Genomic DNA, 21,907 nt, shown 5'->3' on the forward strand with positions numbered 1-21,907 from the left:
GGCTCTTGGACTATTTCCCATAGTTCGGCGCTGGAAGCGTTGCGTTCTATAAACACCCGATAATTTCGCAAGAAGGCTGTCGACAGTTGTTCGAAACAGTCGATAGTGCCGGGAGGGATATGAGAAAACCATATTAGAGCGTTCTCAATCAAACTGTCGACAAACAGTTGGCACTGGCCGGCGTCCTTCTGTTCCTCGGTGAACCTAGCTTTTGCGATAGTAGCCATGAACGAGGTCAAGTGCTGCACTGGATCCTTCGTTCCATCGTAAGTTGGAACCCTTATCTTTATGTTCGGGACATATGTTCCCAAGATGCGCTGGGTGAATGGAGATCGCTGCGTGGCCTCGAACATTCTGTTATCTCAGGTGCCGAGCTTACAGCTCGGTGGAGGAGGGACCCCATAGCTTTGATCCCGAGGTCCATTTCCTCCAGCTCGGAGCAGGAAGGTGTGGCTGGATTTCTCTGAGAGGATTGCCCCAGCTGAGGCTGCGTCCCTGATGCTAGTACGGATGGTACGTGCTGGTTCGGGAATCGGAAAGTCGAAGACGGCGGGTCGCTGAACAGGCGGCGGTTTAGAGGATCGTTCCTCTGAACCTCCTGTGACGGTGCCTCGTTCTGTTGACGTGGCGGGGGTGCGCTGTGTCCCATCGCGTCCAGCCGTTGATTTGTTGCGGAGATAGCCTGGAAGAGGTCCCTGGATACCGTTCCGAACACGTGACGGAGGTCGTCCATTGTGACGAACTGGGATGGTTGGGCGACTTGCGCAGGCGATCTCAGTCCATCGACAGTTCCATTGACCGGTGGCACCTCCTCGGCCTCCTGATCCCCCTGGCGGGGTATCTCAACTTCCTCCACCCCGTCGGCAAGTGCTGCGGACTCATCTGCTGGGTTGGCCGAAGTTCGGCGAATACCCGTCCGCACGTAGACGCGCGTGGTGGGTGCGGCGACAGGTGGATCCGCGGCGAAGTCCTGAGAGTTGGTCTCTCGGTTGGTTGGGTCGTCTTGTCGTGGGGCAGTTGCGTTGGCACCGTTGTTGATGATTGAAGACATGGTGTTGGCTCTTGCTTTTGATGAGATCTAGAAGAGAAGTGTTTTGTAGAACTTAGGTCCCCTCTCTCTAGCGCCAATTGTAGAAACTGAGGTTTCTCACAATGAATTTGTTTAGAAGGGAAACAAATTCAGTAACAATCTCTTCGAGGATTTCGATCAAAGTAAGCAAGAGAGGAAGAAATGAAATCTCTTGAGGAACAAGCTAGGTTTTGCTCAAGAACAAAGAAGAATTTAGGGTTTTGTATTAATGATTCGATGATCTTACAATGAGAGGATTGCCCTCTATTTATAGGTATTCGAAGATCTACTCAATATACTCAAATATATCGAATATATTGAATATATTGACTTTCCTAACTACAGGCGAATTAATAAGGAAAGTCTTTCCTTTCTCGCTAGGTCAGCCGCAGGGCGAGCTGAAGTGCCGATTCGCCACCTCGTCCATGGGCTTCTTAACGTTATTGGGCTTCGAGGGATGAAGTCCAATCCTAGGTCGAATTCCTGGTTTAGATAGCCGGTTCTTTAACGGGTCGTGATCGGTATGTCGGGGGTGCTAATTCCCGTACCAACACTGAAGGGATTGCTCTGTCACCAGATATTATATAGTGCAAAAAGCTTTGACTGTCACTAGGGAATGGTCTTCAGTGCATAGTCAGGATATTTCGCTTACACAAACCATATCAATGTTCCAAGAGAGATGGCATCCGCCTGCTCAGGGGGAAGTAAAATGCAACATTGGTTTCTCTTGGTCTAAAAGTTTTTGCATATCAGGTGCTTCGTGGGTGCTACGAGACCATACTTGTAATGTTATACTTTATAGCAGAAGATCCTTTTCATTGTTGATTCAGTTTTTGAAGCCAAAATCAAGAGCTGGAAATGGGCATTGGAAAGTATGGCAAGTTTGCATGTGGAGAATGTGATTTTTGGTTCTTCCACTATGGAGATCATCAAAGCTATGCACAATCCTAGTCAATGGCCAGCATTAGTAAGTTATATCTCTCCGCTTACTATGTTTGGTAAAGACAAACCAAGATGGTTTCTTCTTTTTGAACCGACATACTGCAACAATGGAGCCTTACAAATTGCAAAAAGTGTTACTCTGGACCTGAGGTTATCTTCATATGTGGCTCGTGGAGCTCCTATTTGGCTCACTGGTTTTTTTGCTCATGAACAGAGAATGATACAGGACAACAACATGTTTTCTAGCACTATGCTTTAATCAGTATCCTCTTCTCTTGTTCTATATATATGTAACTATCTAAGGGTTGTCTTCAGTAAGTTTTTTAACTTATCACAAAAAACAAAAACAAAAGTCTTTCAGTCCTAAGCGGTGAATATTTTGATCATCATCTCTTACCTTGGTTTAACCCCCTTTTTTATCTACTTTGACTTTTTTTGGTCATTATCTCTTCATCCCTAAGTTTCCTGAATCCCCAAGTTTAAAGTTGAATATTCTTATACGATATTCTACTTCTTTTATAAGAGTAAAGATAGAGTTTGGAATCACAGACCGCCTGCGTTTCTTTAGAAAAGTCCGTTTTGAATTAGGAGAAGGGGCCATGATAGGTTTTGAGTATGAAAAACTCAAGAAGTTTTGTACTAACTGCTCTCGCATTAATCATGACTCCTCCCACTGCCCGTATCTGGTTTCACCGATCCATCAAGAGGACATCCTTAATGTTCCAGTAGGTCCTGTCTTTGAAGAAGGCGAAGGCTCCAACATCTATAGTTTTCTGCACGAGAACCATACATCTCTAAGTTCTGAGATTTCCTCTTACTCTCCCATCTCACAACCACCAAGACCTGCTGCTCCTGGGCCTAATCTGGAAGAATTTATGGCTTCTTATCCGCTTGGAACTCGTCTTTCTTCATGTTCAGACTTTTTAAGAGTCTCCCCTAAGGCGAGAGAAGCTAATAAAGGGAAAGCTAAAGCTAAACTTGAAAGTGGAGAGTGCTCTAAACGTAGGAAAGGAAAGGAAGTTCAGTTAGAGTCAGAAAGAAATACTCGCCAGTGCAGAAAGGATCCTGGCTTAAGGTTCTATCCGACTGAGCATGAATCCCCATGGAAACCGAATAAGGATACTAATCTCAGAGAATGATCAGCTTTTTTGCCTCTGAGATTCTCTTTTTGTTTTAGGTAATAATTTTCACTTTTCAGATCAAGAAAGTGGAAGCTTTTGATACACCTTCTGGTGTTCTGGTCTGTTGAATAGTTGATGAAGAAAGGTCATAGAAGAGATTCATGAAGACCTTTGACTGCAATCTTTTTGATGATGATGGGGTGATAAGTAAAATACTTTCATATCTAAAGCTTATGTTAAATGCTTTAAGACCAGATACAATGATCTTCATTGTAATTTTAGTCTTCTTGTGCATGATATGAAGTTTAGCTGATTCCCCCATTGTCCAATAGTTACTGCTCTGTAATTTAAAGTTGCTCTGTTTTTATGTATGCTGTAAAAATGTTGACTCTCTTTGGTTCTCACCAATGTTGGTGCTGATGATGTTTAATATATAAAATCATACTTTGGAAAAAAAAAATCATTTCCGTATGAATGTAGTTGAATATAATAAAAACTTCTTTTTAGTTTTGCAAAAACCTTAATCTCAAAATTCAACTGCATTAAAACTCTACGAACTGAAAAAAAAAATCATATATATAAAAGTAGAGTTCTAATCTCTCCTTATTGGTCAATTTAATATTTAATGTTTTAAAATATAATATTTATTTTTAATTAAACTTAAAATTCAACACATTTAATCATATATATAAATTCATACTTTAATTTCACTAATTACTACTAATTTGTAACTGAAAATTCATACTTTAATTTCACTAATTACTACTAATTTGTAACTGAAATTAAATAAATTGTGAATTGACTTTTGTAATCCTCCATTCATTTTCAATTAAACACACTATCAATTAAAATTGTAACTCCTCTAATTAAATTATTTTAGAAATAACTTCTATCACTACAAATCCTATAAATAACCATTCCCACATCTTCCTCCACCATATCTCAAATTCTGAATACTTTTTTTTTAATGTTTTTGCATGGATTGAAAACTCGTTGTAAGCGTTTTTTTTTTACAACTCATTGTAAGTGTTTAATTATATATTTTGTTGGATATATCTTATATTGTATTTTCAATTTTATTTCTTTGTTTTATGTATTGGTTCATTTCTTCTTTGTTTTCTTATTATTTTTAATTTTAAATTACATATGATAATTAAAAAAATTACATTACATATGTATAATAAAAATTTGATGGCTATACAAAAAAAAATATCATGCAGATTTAAAAATTATTAATTTTGATCATTGCACAATAAGATAATCAAACTAAAGAAATCATCTTTATTCTTTATCTAGATATTTGATTATTTCTTACATATTTATTTTAGGGAAATTACCTAGAATATTACATAAAAGTAGGTTTATTACTAGACTAACACGTTGAGATTTCTGTCTTACTAGAATAACACATAAAAGTTTACAAATTACTTCTATACCTGAGTTGTGTGTTTTATTACGTTTTATGCCATTTCTAATTAAATTTGTCTTTGATTATCAAGAGAAAGAAACAAAAAAACTTTGAAGAATCATTCTCATTTTGTTGGGATTCTCTTAAATTTGGGTTGGTAAAAAATATCAGATTGACGTAGTTTCAGATCTAGTTTTTAGATCAGAACAAAGTTTTAGATCTAGTTTTAGATCAAATTTGAGTTGGTAAAAAACATCAGATTGACAAAATTTGGGTTCACTTGCTCTCTCAGAACAAAGTTTCAGATCTAGTTTTTTGTCTGAGTTATCGTCGGAGTAGCAACAACAAGAGTGAGCAATCTTTCACTCCCATCAGCGCAGCGGTGGGTTGTTTTGTTATACAATTAATGATTTTCTGAGTCACGATCAATGATTCTTCTTCTTCTTCTAGGGTTTGATTTTTGTTTTCTAGGGTTTGATTCTCCTTCGTCTTCTTCTTCTAAACGTTCCAATTGATTTTTTTTTTGTTCTAGGGTTTGGTTTCTAAATTTTTTTTTCCTAGTGGCTTTGATCTATCGGTGATGGCTTTGTGATTTGTTTGTTGGGTTCTCTCTGTTACGTATCCTACGGTAACTCTGCTTCTTCTTCTTCTTCTTCTTCTTCCTCTGGTTGGGGTTTTTTTTTTAACTAACAAGTTTCTTCATCTTCTGTCTTCTTCGCAGTCGCAGATGTTTTTTTTATTCTATATGATACAGTTATGGCCTTTCGACTCTGAAATCTCTCAACTGCAGTTTCTAGGGTTTGCTTTCTAAATTTGATTTTTTTCTTTTTTTAACTTCTAGGGTTTTCTTTCTTCAATGGAATTCGTTTTTATTTACTCATCGTTCTATTTTTGTCAATCCAGATAGATTGATTATGTTCGATTCGTTTGATTGAGGAGGAGGCTACTAAGATCTCTCGCTGATGGGTTTGATTGAGCAGAGGAGGGTACTAATATAAGATCTTCTAGGGTTTGTTTTCATCCCTTGTCACTCTGTTTTCTCTGTTTGTTTTTAACGATTTTGTTTGTTTGTTTGTTTGTTTCTCTAATTAGCGATCTCTCTATGTTTGTAATTGCAAGCAAGCTTTGTCATAATCTTGTCAAAGTATGGATCACAATATGGAGTACTGCAGTAAGTATTGCAGCCATGCGACTTGCTTATTATTCTTATCTCTTTGTCTCTAGTTTAACTTTGTTCTCCATGTTTTTGTGTGTTGCATCAGCCTCGCAAGGACTAGCAGACAGAAAGGCATCAGTAGAGATGATGATGATGACTTGATCAAGCGCAAGGCACCCCCATTCATGGTTTCTGGTATGAAGATTTGTTATTTTTCCTGTGTTGCCTATGTTTTCCCTCCTCACTTTCTCATAAGGCCTCTTGTTTTTTCTTTGTTTTTTCATCCCAGATAGGTTTCTTGCCATGATCTCTTCTCACTTTGATGGTCGCTGCAGTAGCACTTGGGATAAAAACAGGCACAGAGGTTTGTCACAGGTAACTTTTCACTTGATATGAGTTTTTATTTTTATTTTGATTATGACTCTTTAGTGTTGTTCTGATGCTTTCTTCTCCTCTGCAGCTGCTCTCCGTGACTACAAATCGTCTCTCCAAAACATGAATGATGAAGCACAGCTGTCAGGTGGTTTATCTATTCTCTCCTTTTCATTATTGGTCCATATATAATTATAATCGAAATTATAATTTCTCTTATAGGTTCCTTCGGATGGAGTGCTAATATATGGCCACTCTCTTGCCCTTGATGACACTAGCATGACTGGAGAGATCAAAATCGTGTGTCTTTCTTTATCTTTTTTTTTTTTCTATCATAGTGATTTTGTTTACTTTCTCTTCCCGCTTTGGTATAGCTCCTAACAGTCAACTTCCCTTATCTTGCTAGGTTAACAAAGACTCTAACAAGGACCCATTCCTAATGTCTGGCTATAAATTTGCAGATGGAAATGGTATGATGTGGCGAACCTATCGGTGATTGGTTGTTGTGTTCTCTCTGTTACGCATCTACTAACTCTGCTCCTTCTTCTTCTTCCTCTGATTTTTGTTTTATTTACTAACACGTTTCTTCGTCTTCTGTCTTCTTCGCAGGTGTTTTTTTTTTGGAAGCTTATAATATGTGATCCAGTTATGGCTTTTGACTCTCAAGTCTTAACTTCTGCTTCGAGGGTTTGTTTTCTACTTCGAGGATGAATTGAGGAGGAGGCTACTAAGATCTTCTAGGGTTTGATTCATCCTTGTCACTCTGTTTTCTCTGTTTGTTTTTAACGGTTTTGTTTGTAAAAAAAATCCTCATTCTTGTAAGTACAAAACATACATCACCTTCTCTTCTCAACAGGATCGTTGATGAATTAGCAAGATATGGTGCCAAGTGATGATCGGAGGAGTTGCAAGCTGTTTTTTTCCATGGTTATTTCATTGTAAGTTAACTCTCTTGTTCTCTCTTGCTTCTTCTCACTTGGAGTAAAACAGAGACATATTCAGTGATCCTAATGGAAGTTATAAGATTCTCTGAATTTTGAGGTTTCTGTTCACTTATTCTGATTCTTGGATGGCTTTTTTTTTTTTGCAGTTACTGTACGTGGCCTCGCATCTTCTGCTTCATGCCAAGGTTTGGCTTACCTCTGTTGAAGTTAGGGTTTTTATCTTGTAGGCTTGGCTTGGTCACTGTTTAATCTCGGTTCTGACTTTGTAAGGATGTTAGTTTTCTCTTCATCTTTCTTTTGATTTAGCTTTTCGTAGATTCTTTCGCTTTGTTATGATTTCTTCTTATTCTATGATTTCAGGTTTTCGACATCTGATTCAAAAGAAGTTAATGGGCGGGCTTTGAGGAATCAGAATTAAAGGTTGGTTTACTTGGTACTAATAAACCTTGTTTTGCTTAGTTAGGGTTTACTTACTACATATGACTTTGTGTTTTGTTTTTTTGCAGATTGAATCATTCCATACCTTTTGCTACCGTAGATGCCGAGGAGCAATCTGGTGCTCATAGTGCTGAAGTACAGAGCTTTGGTGCATATTTACTACTCAGATTGAATTTTGTATTTGGTTCTTAAAGCTTCTTATTAAAGTCGCTGATGAGTAGTACTCTCTGAGCTTTACTTTCTTATTATGTTTGTAGTGATGGATCTTCGAATTACAACACGCTTGTAGATCCTCTAAATGGAAAGCGATTGTCATCATCTCAGGTCGGGTCCCCAGTTCAAGTCTCCTGATTATAACGGGTTCTTAACGCTACTCTAAAACACAAGAGCTACGTACGGTAAGAGATTTTCTTTTACATTTTGATAAACACATCTCTATTATCCTGGTTCATCGTTATCAGTTTCAATCTTAATTGTCTCTTAATCTTTCTTTCGAGTTAGCTTTTCATTGGTTCTTTTGCTTTATTATGACTTCTTCTTGTTCTGTGATTTTAGGTTTTCAACAGCTGATTCAAATGGAGTTAATGGATCAATGTCGATTCTCAGGTTTGGTTTATTTTCAGTTTCTTAAACATTCTGGTTTTTTGCTTGATTGATCTTATCTCACCATTTTGCAGGTTCTTACTGTTTTTGTTTGCAAAGAGACCTGGGATAGCATATCACGCGAAGGCTCACACACTAGTTTTGTCTCTTCTGTGGTATTTGTTCTTCTACTGTAAGTTCTTCTTTTTTTATGTTTCTTCTGAGTTCTCTCACCGTTTGATAAATTAATTGGTATCATCAACTCAACTGTTCATCTTCTAGTTAAATTTCCTCTCTGACGTCTCTATTTATTTTACTGCAGGATTCAGATTGTTTTTGTTTTTGTGTTTCCAACGGGACATGTGGAAGACCAGCAGCACATCGTCCACACACACACTCAGTAGGGTTTTGTTTCTTCTGTGGTATTTTGTATCATTCTACTGTAAGCTCTTAATTTTATTACTTTATGTTTATTCTGAGTTCTCACCGTTTGATTGGTAGTATCTTACTCTTTATCTTATGCCCTAAATCGAATTGTTATTGTTCACCAAAATTGGAACTTGGGCTCTGTGTTATTTTTTACTTGCCTCCTCAAAATTGTGCATATCACTCACTGTGTTTTGTCCGCTGTCTTCTCTCTGCAATTGCTTGCTGGTAAGTGGTAAGAAGGTTACTGTACTGCTACGTGACAGTCCTCAGAGGTATGGTTAAGATTTTTAAAAACGTTTTAGCATCATGTTATGGTTTTCTTATAACATAATTATTCAACACCGCTTGGTTATGAGTGATCTTTTCTTTTTTTTTTTCTTGTTACAGGTGCATCCGTATTATATGTAGTAGCTAGTTACTGGGAACAAGAACTCTAAACGAGAAGCTATCATGGTTCCTGGACGAGGGTGGTGAAGGCACAATTCAAAAATGTTGGAGCTGATTGCCATCTATGCTCTACCCATTAAGTAGGTAACTCCCACTATATACTTTGCTTTAAGTTGTGTTTTGATTTACTACCCACATGATTACGGATTGCTCTCTGTTCATGTTCATGTTTTGATTTTGCTCTCTCTCTCTCTTTATTCACGACTCCTCAGCTCTACATATTTGGTTATGTTTTTTAAGCTCTTCATTCTACTTTTAATGTTTCTTTGGAGTTCTCACCGTTTGTTAAATTTAATAGGTTATTTCAGTCTTATGTTTAAAATTTTGTGCTTATTACTCACTGTTTGATCCTTTAAATTCTTGAGGTAGGTATACAGTTAGAATTCATCCCTCTGGCTTATGGTATACACTTACAGGCCAAACCAAAGGTATTTACTCATGAGGAAGTTTCTAGCGTTTTTAAGCCTCCCAAGAGAACCTTGTTGCAGTACTTTTCATTATTGCTGTGTATGATCTCTGAGCATTACTGTCTAATATCAGGCTGAAGCAACAAATGCCAAAACTCGGAGACAAAGTCTAGATTCAAAAGCAAAATCCATGCAAGGACCCTTCCCAAAAGACTCTTTATACAAAGTAATATGATGTGGCAGTCCTCATTTCAAGAACCTTATAGAGTGTATTTAACAGTCTTCTGTCAATGTATTTGTATAGAGTGTATAGATAATAAACGTGAGGATGATGTTATTACCATACTTATATACCAATCATAAGATTTTTTCCTGGGAGTTATGTTATTGTTTTTTTGTATATATCTGTCTTACACACTAGAAAAATCATTACAATCAGTTTTAAGACTTACATATTCAAGATAAATCAAGAACCTACAAGACCATATGGGTTTCTTTTAGCGTCCATGAGAGACGAAAGATTCAGTGAAGGTCAAGAGAGCAATGGAACTGGACTCAGGAGAATCAGCTGTTTCACCTGAGATTACAAGACCTGGATAAACTTCTCGAGCTTATACAATGTCAAGTAAGTTATCAGGAAGCTGAGCCACACTGTCCAAGAATTTAACGATGCTGTACATATTCGGTCTGATGGCTGCTACCGGATGTGAACAGAGTAAGCCGAGTTTCAGAATAAGTGCTGCTTGCTCCTCAACATACTCATCTCCAATCTTATGATCAAGAACCTGCATGATATCTCCATTCTCCCAACACTCTTGACACCCAATCAGTAAGTACCATCTCGCTTTGCGTGGCAATATAGGTTTTCTCCCGCAAGCAATCTCTAGCATCACTACACCGAGTGCAAATACATCTGAACTTGTACTTGCCTTTCCTGTTCTTGAGAGCTCAGGTGAAATATACCCAAGTGTACCTTCAAATCAACAACATTGTTTTGTTTGTAAACAATTTGTGTTCATATGTACGTATGCGTTCATAACTTGTGTACGTATGCGTTCATATGTACGTACACGTTTATATGTACGTACACGTTCGATTTTAGGTTTAATGAACCCAAAATTACTATAATATCCTCATCTTCTACCTCTAACATACGACTGAAAACCCTAATTTTCCCTGCCTTACTTTATTTTTTCACGACTTATGTCTATTTTTTTGTTTCACTTGTGGGGTTTTTACTCAACTATTATAGATTTTTATCTCAACATCTGATTTCTAAATTAAAAACCTATAAAAAGTGAGTTATATAGATTTTCGAACAGATATCTAGCTCTTCCATGGATGAACCCAGAGGAAAGATTAACGAAACAGAGTAGGAAAAAGACGTTTGCTCCGGCCGACAAACAGAATACGATTGATGAATCTGCTACAAACGTTATTACATGAACACCATAGATCGGAAGAACAACAAACGTGTTTAGATCTACCTCCAATAAGTCTATCGCAACGCTAGACTGTCTTTGACAGCTCAAACAAATTCGTGTTATTCTGGTAAGACTTTACAGCTGTCAAAAATGCTTACTAAATCTACCACGGACAAGAAACCTACCATCACACTCCGAAAACTATTTCAAAAAAACAAACGAGTATACCGAAAATATCTGAAACGAGAGAAGGCTGTCGAATAAATCTGTCGCAACAGGCCATTAGTCTACCATAAATATCTTTTGGGTCATATTGACTGTTGAAGGTGTACATCAGATATTTTTGGTACACTTAGTTTTTGATACACATATACGTCCACCGATAAGTGTACCAACACTACAACTAAGTGTACCATCTACGTCGACGGCAAAGTGTACCAGCACTACAACTAAGTGTACCAAAAATATCTGACGTACACCTTTAATCAGTCCACGTGTATAAATCTACCATCAAAGGATCGGTAGACTTAGTCCCAACTTCCAATGTTTTTTTTTTTCTAATGGTATTAGCCGTAATTACGTTTTTTCCCAACACTAGTTTCAGGGGTAGTATAGGTACAATGGGTTAGTCTAGTAATAACAAACAATTGTATGTTACTTTTGTAATAAGGAAGCTTTTATGCAATATTCTAGTAACTCACCCTTTATTTTATTTGTAAAAGTATGCAATGTTTTAAGAAAATAAACTATTGTAATACAATAATTAAATTATTTTTTTTTTAATTCTCTCTAACCTCTAAAAAATTGTAATACATATTTTTAGTGTACTCATCATTATAGTTAGTTCTTGTGATCCAACATATAATTATATGAAGCTCTTGATTGCACTTCATATGATTTCATAGGGAATACATTTAATTTGTTACATACAAAATAATTTGGATTTTAATTATTTTACACTTTAGTTTTTTTCAGCATTTAACTCTTTAGTTTATATATTAGTTTATATCATAGTAAATAATCATTTTTACACACACACACACACATATATATATAATTTGTTCAATTTGCTCTTTAATGTTTTAATATATAATATTTCTTTTTAGTTAAAATTAAAATTCAACTCATTTAATCATATACATAAATTCATACTTTCAATTTACTATTTACTACTAAATTGTAACTGAAATTACATAAATTTTGAATTGACTATTGTTTTCCTATATTTATTTTCAATTAAACACACTATCAATTATAATTGTAACTCCTCTAATTAAATAATTTTAGAAATATAACTTCTATCACTTCAAATCCTATAAATAATGATTCTCACATCCTCCTCCACCATATGTCAAATTCTAAATATTTTCTTTCTTTTGTTTATGTTTTGCATGGGTTGAAAACTCATTGTAAGTGTTTAGTTATATACTTAGTTGGATATATCTTATATTGAGTTTTCAATTTTGTTTTGTTTGTTTTATGTATTGCTTCCTTCCTTCTTTGTTTTCTTATTATTTTAATTTTAAATTACATATGTATAATAAATTTGATGGCTATCCAAAAAAAACTTATCATGTAGATTCAAAAAAATATTAATTTTGATCATTGCACGGTAAGATAATCAAGCTAAAGAAATCATCTATATAGGGAATGTACTTAATCTATATAAACAACTTAAACTGATTTGGATTTTAATTATTTAACTCTTTAGTTTATGTAGCAATTCATATGATATTATAGGGAATGTATTTAATTTATATAAAAAAATAAACTGATTTGGATTTTAATTATTCAACTCTTTAGTTTATGTATTAGAACATAAACTGAATTTTTGAATATCATAGTATATACTCATTTTTACTATGTACAATATACAGTATTTGTTTTACCTTGTATAGTCAAAAATATCAAACAAAATACATAGTAAATACCCTTTTTACTATACCTTTTTGCAAAAATACAATTTTTGTTGTTAATTTTCAATAATACTCTTTTTAATATATAACATAACTAAATTTTAACCCTAAAATCCAAATACTAAACTCTACCCCCTCAAAACTATATCCTACATCTAAAATAGAGAATCCAAATCAAAAACAAAAAATTCTAGAAGTTAATTTAACACATTATAATTGTGTGAAAGAGAACAAAAAGGAAAATAACCAAAAAAATTGGTATTTTTGAAAAGGGGTATCAACAAAATGGTATTTCTAACATTATCTCATAAGAGGTCTATTATGCAGGCTGAACAATAAAAATAAATTTTTTTTTGATAAATATGTATGTATAATTATATTGAAATACTTTATATAATTTGATAATGTAATGATTTGAATAAATAAAGTTGATTATTGAATTTTGGATTTATTTGTTATATATGTATATATATATATATATATAGACTTTCAAACCTCTTTTCTAATACCACTTTTGAAAATTACGCCTTTTAAAAATTTTATTAAAAATACCACGAAAAACTGAAATACGTGTAATCTTAGAAAAATATACATAAACTATCTATATATGTGTGTAAAATTTTATATATACTTTATAAATACCTTTTAAAAAACTTTTAAAACTTTATAAATTTGACAAAAACAAAAATATACCTTATAAATATTTGGATTGAGTATCTAAGTAGTACGTACTATCTAGAAATATCTTATAAATCTTATAAAACTTCATAATTTTGCATATTTAAAAATGGATATTTTAAAAATGAATAGATGAAAGAAACATTTCCAAAAATATTAACAAACTTTATAATTATTAAATTAATTAAAATTAATTAACATAATTAATACAGCAATTAGCGCATATGCACGGACTTTTACCTAGTAGTAAAAATAGAAGTCTTTTGCTTAAATCGAGGCATCTCACCGGAGCCGTTATAAAACACGAGTACGTTGCGTAATAGTGTTCTTTTGTCTTTATTGCAACTTTTATTAAATGCCGAGTTCTTTGATGAAATCGATGCTTAAATAGTTGGAAAAATAAAAACCCATGTGAAAATTCATAATTGTCAGCGGTATATCACCTTGGACTGATAAATCTAAGTACATTCAAATACTGTATTTTTTTTTGTCATCTGAAATATATATTAAAAAGAGATAAAGGTAAAATACAACCGACGCCAGCAGGACTTTAACCTCCGGAAACTGAGTCGACGAAACTTTACCTCCGGAAAAACAAACCGGCGAGGTTTAAAGCTCTCAGAAACTAAGCCCCAAATTCGGGGAGTCAAACAAGAACATAAATAGAACAAGGAAATAAATAGATCTAAACAGGATAATAGATTTTACACAAAGAAATCAATCTTCTTTTTGCCTGAACAAACCAATATCGCAAGAACTAGAAGGCTAAAGACACCAGAACTAACCACAACCTTGATAGACTACGAATATCTTGCCTCACTTGGTGATTTAGAGTCTTCAGAAGAGAAACCTTGGGAAATCTTGAGCGGCGTGACGGAAGAACCTCAACCAAGCATTCAGAGACCGTCGGAAACGCCATGGTCGGAAATATCATCTATGTGACTTGAACCAGTAAGAAAAACCCAAACCTAGGCGGATCTCGCCCTACATTCGATTTGTTGAAGCTGTGTGAGGAAACCCAAAACAAAAGGTCGTCGAAACCGAATCACCACTAAACCGACTGTGAGTGGCTTAGAGCCATCGCGATTTAGGCCAAAGAAGACTAAGGCAAAGAAGAAAAAATGAAACCTGCAACAAAATCAAACAATCCAAAACCTAGATCTAAAAAGAAAAAAACTGGAAAAACCAGAGATCTCTCCAAAAAAACACTAGAACTAGATAACTAAGCTAGAAAACAAAAGCCGAACCAACGCCATGGCTGCGGTGGCCCACACGCGCCGGTCGGAGACAATGACCTAAAGCGGCGGTGAGTTCTTTGCAAGGAGAAAAGGGAGAGCAAATTTTTAAGAGAGAGAAGGAGCCCCAGTAGAAGTTGTCTTTCAAATACTGTACTTATATAATTACTAACTGGAGAAAATTATTTATATGGAGTATTTTATTTTATAACTTTTGATTAAAAATAGAAGAGAAGAATAGTGAAACTCAACTGATGAAAGGCGGCTGGGTTTTTGTAGAGGGAGCTAATATAATTTTGTGTTGAAGCTGCTTTCTTAATTGCTGCTCTTGCTTTTGCTAAATCTGATTCTATTTTATCCAACCCACTTCTCTTCTGATCGTACCAAACAGAATCAGTTTTTAAATATTATTAGAAAAATAAGTTTTGTTAGAAAAGTTTGTGAGAGTTGAAAATAATAACTAAAAGAATAATTACATACCCTGATAATAACTCTTTTACTTGTAGGACTTGGAGACTTATTTTGGTTTTGTTGATCATCGTATAAAGAATGGGAGACGGAAGAAAGAGTAGTGTTTGTTGTGTTTCTCTCTCTAAGAAGAGGCAGTAGTAGTGGAGAAGGAGAAGAGACTGGAGCAAAACTAGTGTTTGTTGTGTTGTCCTGTCCAAGAGGAGACATAGAAGGAGGAAAAGAGACAGAGACAACAGATAGTTGGTTTCTGTAATCGATCAAGGGCTTATTATTTGGCTTTGTAAAGACAAATAGTGAAACAGAAATAAGAATAAGAGATATGGAGAAAAGGGTTAATAGAGAAAGAGAGCATCTGCTTGATGATCTTGGAGCAGCCATGGATGGATATGTTTCTTTTACTCACAAGAGGAAGACATAAGAGAATTTTGGAAGTGATATGAGGAGAAAGGAAGAAAAGTCATGAAAGATTCTTTGTTTATGTCTCTATCATATATCATTAGTGGGAGAAATGAGTTTTTTGCTTCACCAAGCAACTTGTTCTCTTTATTTTTTTTTCTTTGATATTTAAATTCAATTTTTTTTTTGTCACGTTTATTAAAAGAGAAAATATATTTTTATGTATCAAACAAGGAAAAAATTGCTGTCGCTAAAATAAATAAATAGATACTTTAATCTGCTAAATGGCAAAAATGGCAATTTGAAGTGTCTTTATCTGGAAATTTAACAGAATGATCAACATTATTTTTGTTTGACCAATGCTTATGCCATCTTATATTATTGAGTGGTTCTTAATAAATATATTTATTTTTAATATTTATATGGAGCTTATTCAATGATTAACAACGCATTATTTTATTGAATCAAAAATATTTTTGGTCATTTATATAGTAGTATACAGATTACAGGCCCGTAACTTGATTCAGTAATACTGTGGGAGAGGGACAGAGAAGTTAGACAAAGTTTAGTTTATCTTTAACGTTAGTTAGACACAAAGATTTATAATCCTACAATCAATGCGTTTGTTGAATTGATAACTACTGTATATATTTTTAAATTATACTGTACAAAATAATAATACAGTAACAGTATAGAGCTAAGTCATATTATACGTATACTGCTAGTCTTTATCATTGTGACATTGCTTACCAAATTACTTTCAAGACTTTTTCTGGTAGATAAGAACCATATAATAATAATTTCTATTATGATTCTGTAAATCAGCCTATATAAGCAACACCTATATATTGACTTTACTAATTTAACTAGAAGAGTTACCCGCACGCTTGTGCAGGCAAGAATTAAATAACAAAAAATTATCAAATTAATATCCTATTTTCAAATTAGATTTTTGTTCTTTTTAAAAATGTTCAAAATTGTAATTATTTTTGTATTTTAAACTTTTAATCTCACATTTTTAAATGGACAATGAAGAAGAGTATTTAATAAAATGTTTATTAAAGTCTTCAATATATGTAAACTTCTTAAAAATATTTTGAAGCCCATTTGTTCAATCTAGCAAATTTTCAAGTATTTAATGAGCCCAATACATATTATGTGGTTAATTTAAATTAGGTAGAATTTGGGTCAAAATAATTTATAATTTTGTTTAGAACATTAAGAAAATTTAGAAAGCAACCCATAAAAGGGTTTATAGTATTTGATCATACAAACTTCCAAAATAATTATAAAGTTAGCATATACAAAAAGTTTGTTAACTAATGTGCCTTCAGCTTAAATTCCTCCAGTTTACCCTTCATGCTGCATTATGTGCTTAATGTAATAATGTCCAGCAAATTCCGACCTAAAAAATTAGAAAACACATTCATAAGTTAGACCCTAACATGATACACCACTTGATATTTACGAACATTAAAAACTTATAAAGCCTTGTAATTCTCAAGTCTTTCAAACTCCGGTTTTATAAAGATCTTGGAGGAGGCCAATGTGTTTACAATACACGGTTCACCTAGGGATGTTTTAAGTGTTAAAAAGTTTGCTAAATGAGTATAAAACCTAGTCTTAAGCATTTGTTCAATCTAGCAAGTTCTATTAATAGTACATACCTTCAAACTCTCCAACCCTCCAGAAATGCAGTACACAAAACACCGGTTCGTTTCGATATGTGAGAAGGCATCCTGACGACTCCCATGAATACATGAAAAGGGTAGCATAGTTGTTGACTGCACGGCACTTTATAGATTCATTCCTACAGATGAAGATAGTAGAAACATTTTATAAAGAGTGACACTCAAAACTCTTAGCAACATGATATGTGGAATAAATGTGTCTTACCTGCCATTTAATAGCGTGAAAACAACTTCATTATCATGTTCTCTGTTGTCCGTTACAGCTACTACACAACCGCAAACATCTATTTTTTTGCCAAAAAGTCAATTTTTTTTTCTAAAAAGATGAATAATTGTTTCCAAATCTATCATATACATAAAGATATTTAGTTTAAAAGTTCTATTTGTACTTTTATATGAGAGGAACGAATTCATAAAGTTCAAAAATTCTGAAAAGTCTAAAGATTTTCCAACACAAAGATAGCAATATCTATGAATAAATGTTTCCAAATCTATCATGCACGTAAAACTACTTAGGTAAAAGTTCTATTTGTACTTTATATGGGAGGGACCAATACACAAAGTTCCAAAATTCTTAAAAGTCTAAAGATTTTCAATCACAAAGATAGCAATATCTATAAATAAAGGTTTCCAAATCTATCATCCACATAAAACTACTTAGGTAAAAGTTCTATTTGTACTTTATATGGGAGGGACCAATACACAAAGTTCCAAAATTCTTAAAAGTCTAAAGATTTTCAAACACAAAGATAACAAAAATCTATATCCACAGGGTACAGTTGAAAATTATTATAAACCGTATTTTAAAAATGTACCAAAAGAGATGGGATGATGGATTCTTGAACGATATATATCACCCAAATCTTCGAATCGGAAGTAATTTTTCGAATTTGCTGATTCCAACTGAGTCATGGTTGAATCATCAGTAAACTTGATTTGGAAAGGATGATGAGTATTCCTCTCCCTTAGTGTTGGATTGATGATTTTGAAAGTCCTAATTTCATACCATTCACTCTCATAAATATACTTCCGGAGATTTTTTAGTGTTGTTGGAACAAAGGCCACCTCAATTGTGTCACCCTTCAAAATTTGATAAAATTGTGTTAGTAATCTAATATATAAGACTTTTAAAATAACAAATTTAAGTAGAATTATCATTTGGAAATTTCTCTAACCTTTTCGTCCACAAGTAGAAGAACACGTTTGCTGAAGAATTCATAGACATACCAAGAATTCAAGACCTTGGCTTGGGTACACCAGTTGGTTCTTCCCCGATGAAGATCAAAAATATAATTGATACTCATGATTCTATCAAATTAGGGTTTTTCTGTTTTCTCTCAGTTGTCGGAGACGAAAAGGGAATTTCAGAATTGTAAGAAAACAAACAGTCACGATTAAACGTTAAGTCTTAACGTTTTAGCGTTTCACATTTTTTTTTTCACTATTAGATGTTATTATTTAAATTATGATAACAGATGAAAGACAGATTTTGTTGTTAATAGATATGATGCAAGATTAAAAGTTAAATGTGTTTGAGATTTAATTGTTGATATTTAGACTTTATGATACAGTCAACAATTATATTTACCATTACATAAATATAGATTATATCTAATTACATAGCAATAGTACCATTTTAGATATATTACAACTAATTGTAATGAGTATAATGAGACACATTGTATTTTAAAGATCATAAAAATTTGTTTAAATTGTAGAAAATAAATTTAGATTTAAAAATCCAAAACAATTTTCAATTACAAACATAATAATTAAACAGTCTCAAAAACCTCTTTGAAAACAACAATAAGTGTTTTATTCTGGCATTTCCTATCTTTATCTGTAATTAACACCTTTAATCCTTTTCTGGTTGTGACTCGAGAGAAGGCAACATAAAGCTGTCCATTTGTGAAATCCGGTTTCGGAAGAAACAATCCAACATGTTTTAGCGTCTGACCCTGACTCTTGTTTATAGTAATTGCAAACGCCACGGCAATAGGAAACTGTCGTCGCCTCATACAAAAGGGAAACTTTACATCAGGTGGACTAACATACATTCTAGGGATAAGTACTCGATCACCAACCTTTTTTCCTGTCACGATCCTTGCTTCGATTACATGATTGGCCATCTGAGGAATAATTAGCCTCGTACTGTTACATAAACCTCCCTTATGATCTATATTCCTTACCAACATGACAAGTGCTCCAATTCTCAAAGTCAAAACATGGCTTGGCAGTCCAGAAACTTGAATACTGTTTAGGAATTCCTGAGTGTAGATCATATCATCAAGTCCGCTTGTATTAGACGTTTCAATACTATCAGAGCTAAGATATCGTCTCTCCTCACCTGTAAATAAAAAATTTGAAAATTTTTATATGTTTTGAATATTAGAATTAAAAAAAAAAAATTCTATATCCTATTTAATTTGCATACCTGGAAGCTTAGTAAGCATAAACTGATTTATCTTATCAACATCGTCATTTCTTGGACTTAGAATAGCTCTTTCACTAAAGAATTTTGGATCAGTCCTCCTTGTAAATTGTTCTCCGTAGATCTCTTTAACTATTGCTTCAATAGGATTTCCACTTGTATTAATTAATAAATCATCCGGAATTTCTATCTCCACATCCCCACTATTTGACTCGTTAATTTTGCCATCCCCAATATCAAGAAGCCACTTAGAAAAAGTAGCAAGAGCACCCGCATCCATACTATTACATGCTTTGCGAAGTCTCAAATTTTCGGTAAGTTTAAGAACTTTACAACTATTCCAAAGAACAGATGAGTTAATAGATGCTAAAACTGTCGCTACCCTTCCTCCTTCCGTAATAACTGGTAAAATCTGTCTAAAATCACCTCCTAACACAACAACTTTACCTCCAAAAATCTGGTCACACCTCATGATATCTCGCAAACTCCTATCTAAAGTTTCGTAACAAAGCTTGTTCATCATTGGAGCCTCGTCCCATATTATGAGCTTTGCTTCTCTAATTAAATCAGCAAGATTAGATTCGGCATCTATCGAACACACAGAATATTCATTAAGATTGATTGGAATACCAAATCTTGAATAAGCCGTTCTACCACCTTCCAAAAGCAAAACAGCTATACCACTTGAAGCAACATTAAGAAGAATATTACCTTTAGACCTTATATCAGCAGCAAGAATGGTCCACATAAAAGTGTTTCCAGTACCACCGAAACCATGGACAAAAAACATTCCACCTTTGTTGTGATTCACAGAGTGAATAATTTATTCATAAACACGTCTCTGCTCATCAGTTAGCATAGGTAACAACTCATCGTACAATTCCTGTTGTTTATGAGGCTTATATATTCTCTCATCTGCGATAAGCCTATTTACTCCTGTTTTCATTATACTATCATCTGGTCTAGGCATTCTCTCGAAGGCCGTAAGAGACGTCCCATTTGATCGTAACATAAGTTCTATTTCAGTTAAACATATATTTTCTATTTGAATCCGTGACAACATTAGACCTACCATAGAAAATTTAAAACACTTTATTATAACGTGTTCTTTTGGAAAATGAAATATTTTAATGAAATAAAATAAGTTTATGAAGTACCTGGATCGTTCATGTTTCTCCTTTTTTTAAAACAAAATATCCTCACACAAAATGTCTTTCGTTTTATTCCAAACTTCAAGAGGAACAGTTAAACTCTTTGTATGCAGAAGAATCGCAAATAACTTCCTTGAAAATTTCCCAAAACACCATTCACCTGCTTCATTTATAGCTGCAATGTACTCCTTATCGTCATCCAGTAATCCCAAAGCATAGCAAGCTTCTTGGAAATCCTTATAAAGTACACCATTGACTGTTTTTAAATAGTCAAAGCTTGTTGGTCTTGGAATTTTATTAAGCAAAACTCGCAAGTAATAGGCTTGTCCTATAGAAGGCGGTACATACGTAATTCTGCCTATTGCAAAACTTTTCCATTTCTCCGATCTTGGCTTCCAAAGTTTTTCTCTCCTATTCCACACAAATTTAGTTGGAAATTCAGCATACGTGAGTTTTCTGGCCTGGGGATAAATCTTGTTGCATTCCATCCACCCCAAAAATTTAGAAGTTCTATTTGTTGTACGGTGCAAAACATCTTCTATTGGATCATCCTTGTTGTAAATAGCCAATTCTTGTCCTGGAAGATGAAACGGGAGTTTTTCTACGGCCGTAGTACGATAACAAATCGGGAAATCAAAAATTCGCCAAGAAGCCTCACATGCAGATACATACCTAAAAAAACGTGGATTAGTTTGACACACGTTCTTAAAATATTTTAAAATTGTAAATAATTAAATATGAGAATGTTTGACAATTCGAATTACTTGTTACCTGCAATTGAAAAACTTTTTTTATTTCATTATCCTGATCTTCTTCTCCTACTTTGGCTCTAACATAGTCTGGACCTTTAGTGATGTACTTGAACAAATACTTTACTGAACGTGTCTGGTTGCACTACTCAACATTTATATGAGCACGAAAACAGAGTGATAAATCACGATTATAGGGAATAACGTAACTATTATCGTACTGAAAACCCCTTTTCTCCACAACTCTCCCATCGTTTCGTCGTCTATATATTGGATAACCAGCATCGTCGACAATAGTATTATCCATGAATGGTTTTGGGAAGAATTTGGTGCATTGCCCATTATTCATGCAGACACTATCTCTGTTCATAGGACCACACAGACCATGGATCATCACATCAGAAACAACTTCGTATAAATACTTATCCACCTCTTTATCAGGAATTTCAG

At 34.1% G+C, this 21,907-nt stretch overlaps 1 protein-coding gene and 1 long non-coding RNA gene across 4 annotated transcripts in view; one reads left to right on the plus strand and one right to left on the minus strand.

The window, feature by feature from the left end:
• LOC104732483 (xylogalacturonan beta-1,3-xylosyltransferase) overlaps window positions 1–15,570 on the minus strand; it is a 31,226-nt gene extending 15,656 nt beyond the window's left edge. Inside the window, exons 1-3 of one of the 3 annotated variants that reach the window (XR_015575170.1) lie at window positions 15,049–15,570; window positions 14,821–14,942; window positions 13,995–14,317 (exon numbers count right to left, since the gene is read on the minus strand). Coding sequence is in view for 2 of the 3 variants with exons in the window: in XM_010452031.3 (XP_010450333.2) it covers window positions 14,821–14,942; window positions 15,049–15,417 (491 nt within the window). In the remaining variant the exon portion in view is untranslated. Of the gene's footprint in view, window positions 1–13,994; window positions 14,318–14,820; window positions 14,943–15,048 lie in introns of those variants that run through there. The other 2 variants (XM_010452031.3, XM_087479449.1) reach the window with 2 other exon arrangements.
• LOC147930957 (uncharacterized) lies at window positions 8,372–8,892 on the plus strand. The gene is made up of 2 exons (XR_015574335.1): window positions 8,372–8,733; window positions 8,849–8,892. It is a non-coding gene; the product is annotated as an uncharacterized LOC147930957 (long non-coding RNA).
• Window positions 15,571–21,907: the final 6,337 nt, after the last annotated feature.

Source organism: Camelina sativa, chromosome 12, assembly GCF_030686135.1.
Source record: "Camelina sativa cultivar CO46 ecotype springtype chromosome 12, ASM3068613v1".
NCBI lineage: Eukaryota > Viridiplantae > Streptophyta > Magnoliopsida > Brassicales > Brassicaceae > Camelina > Camelina sativa.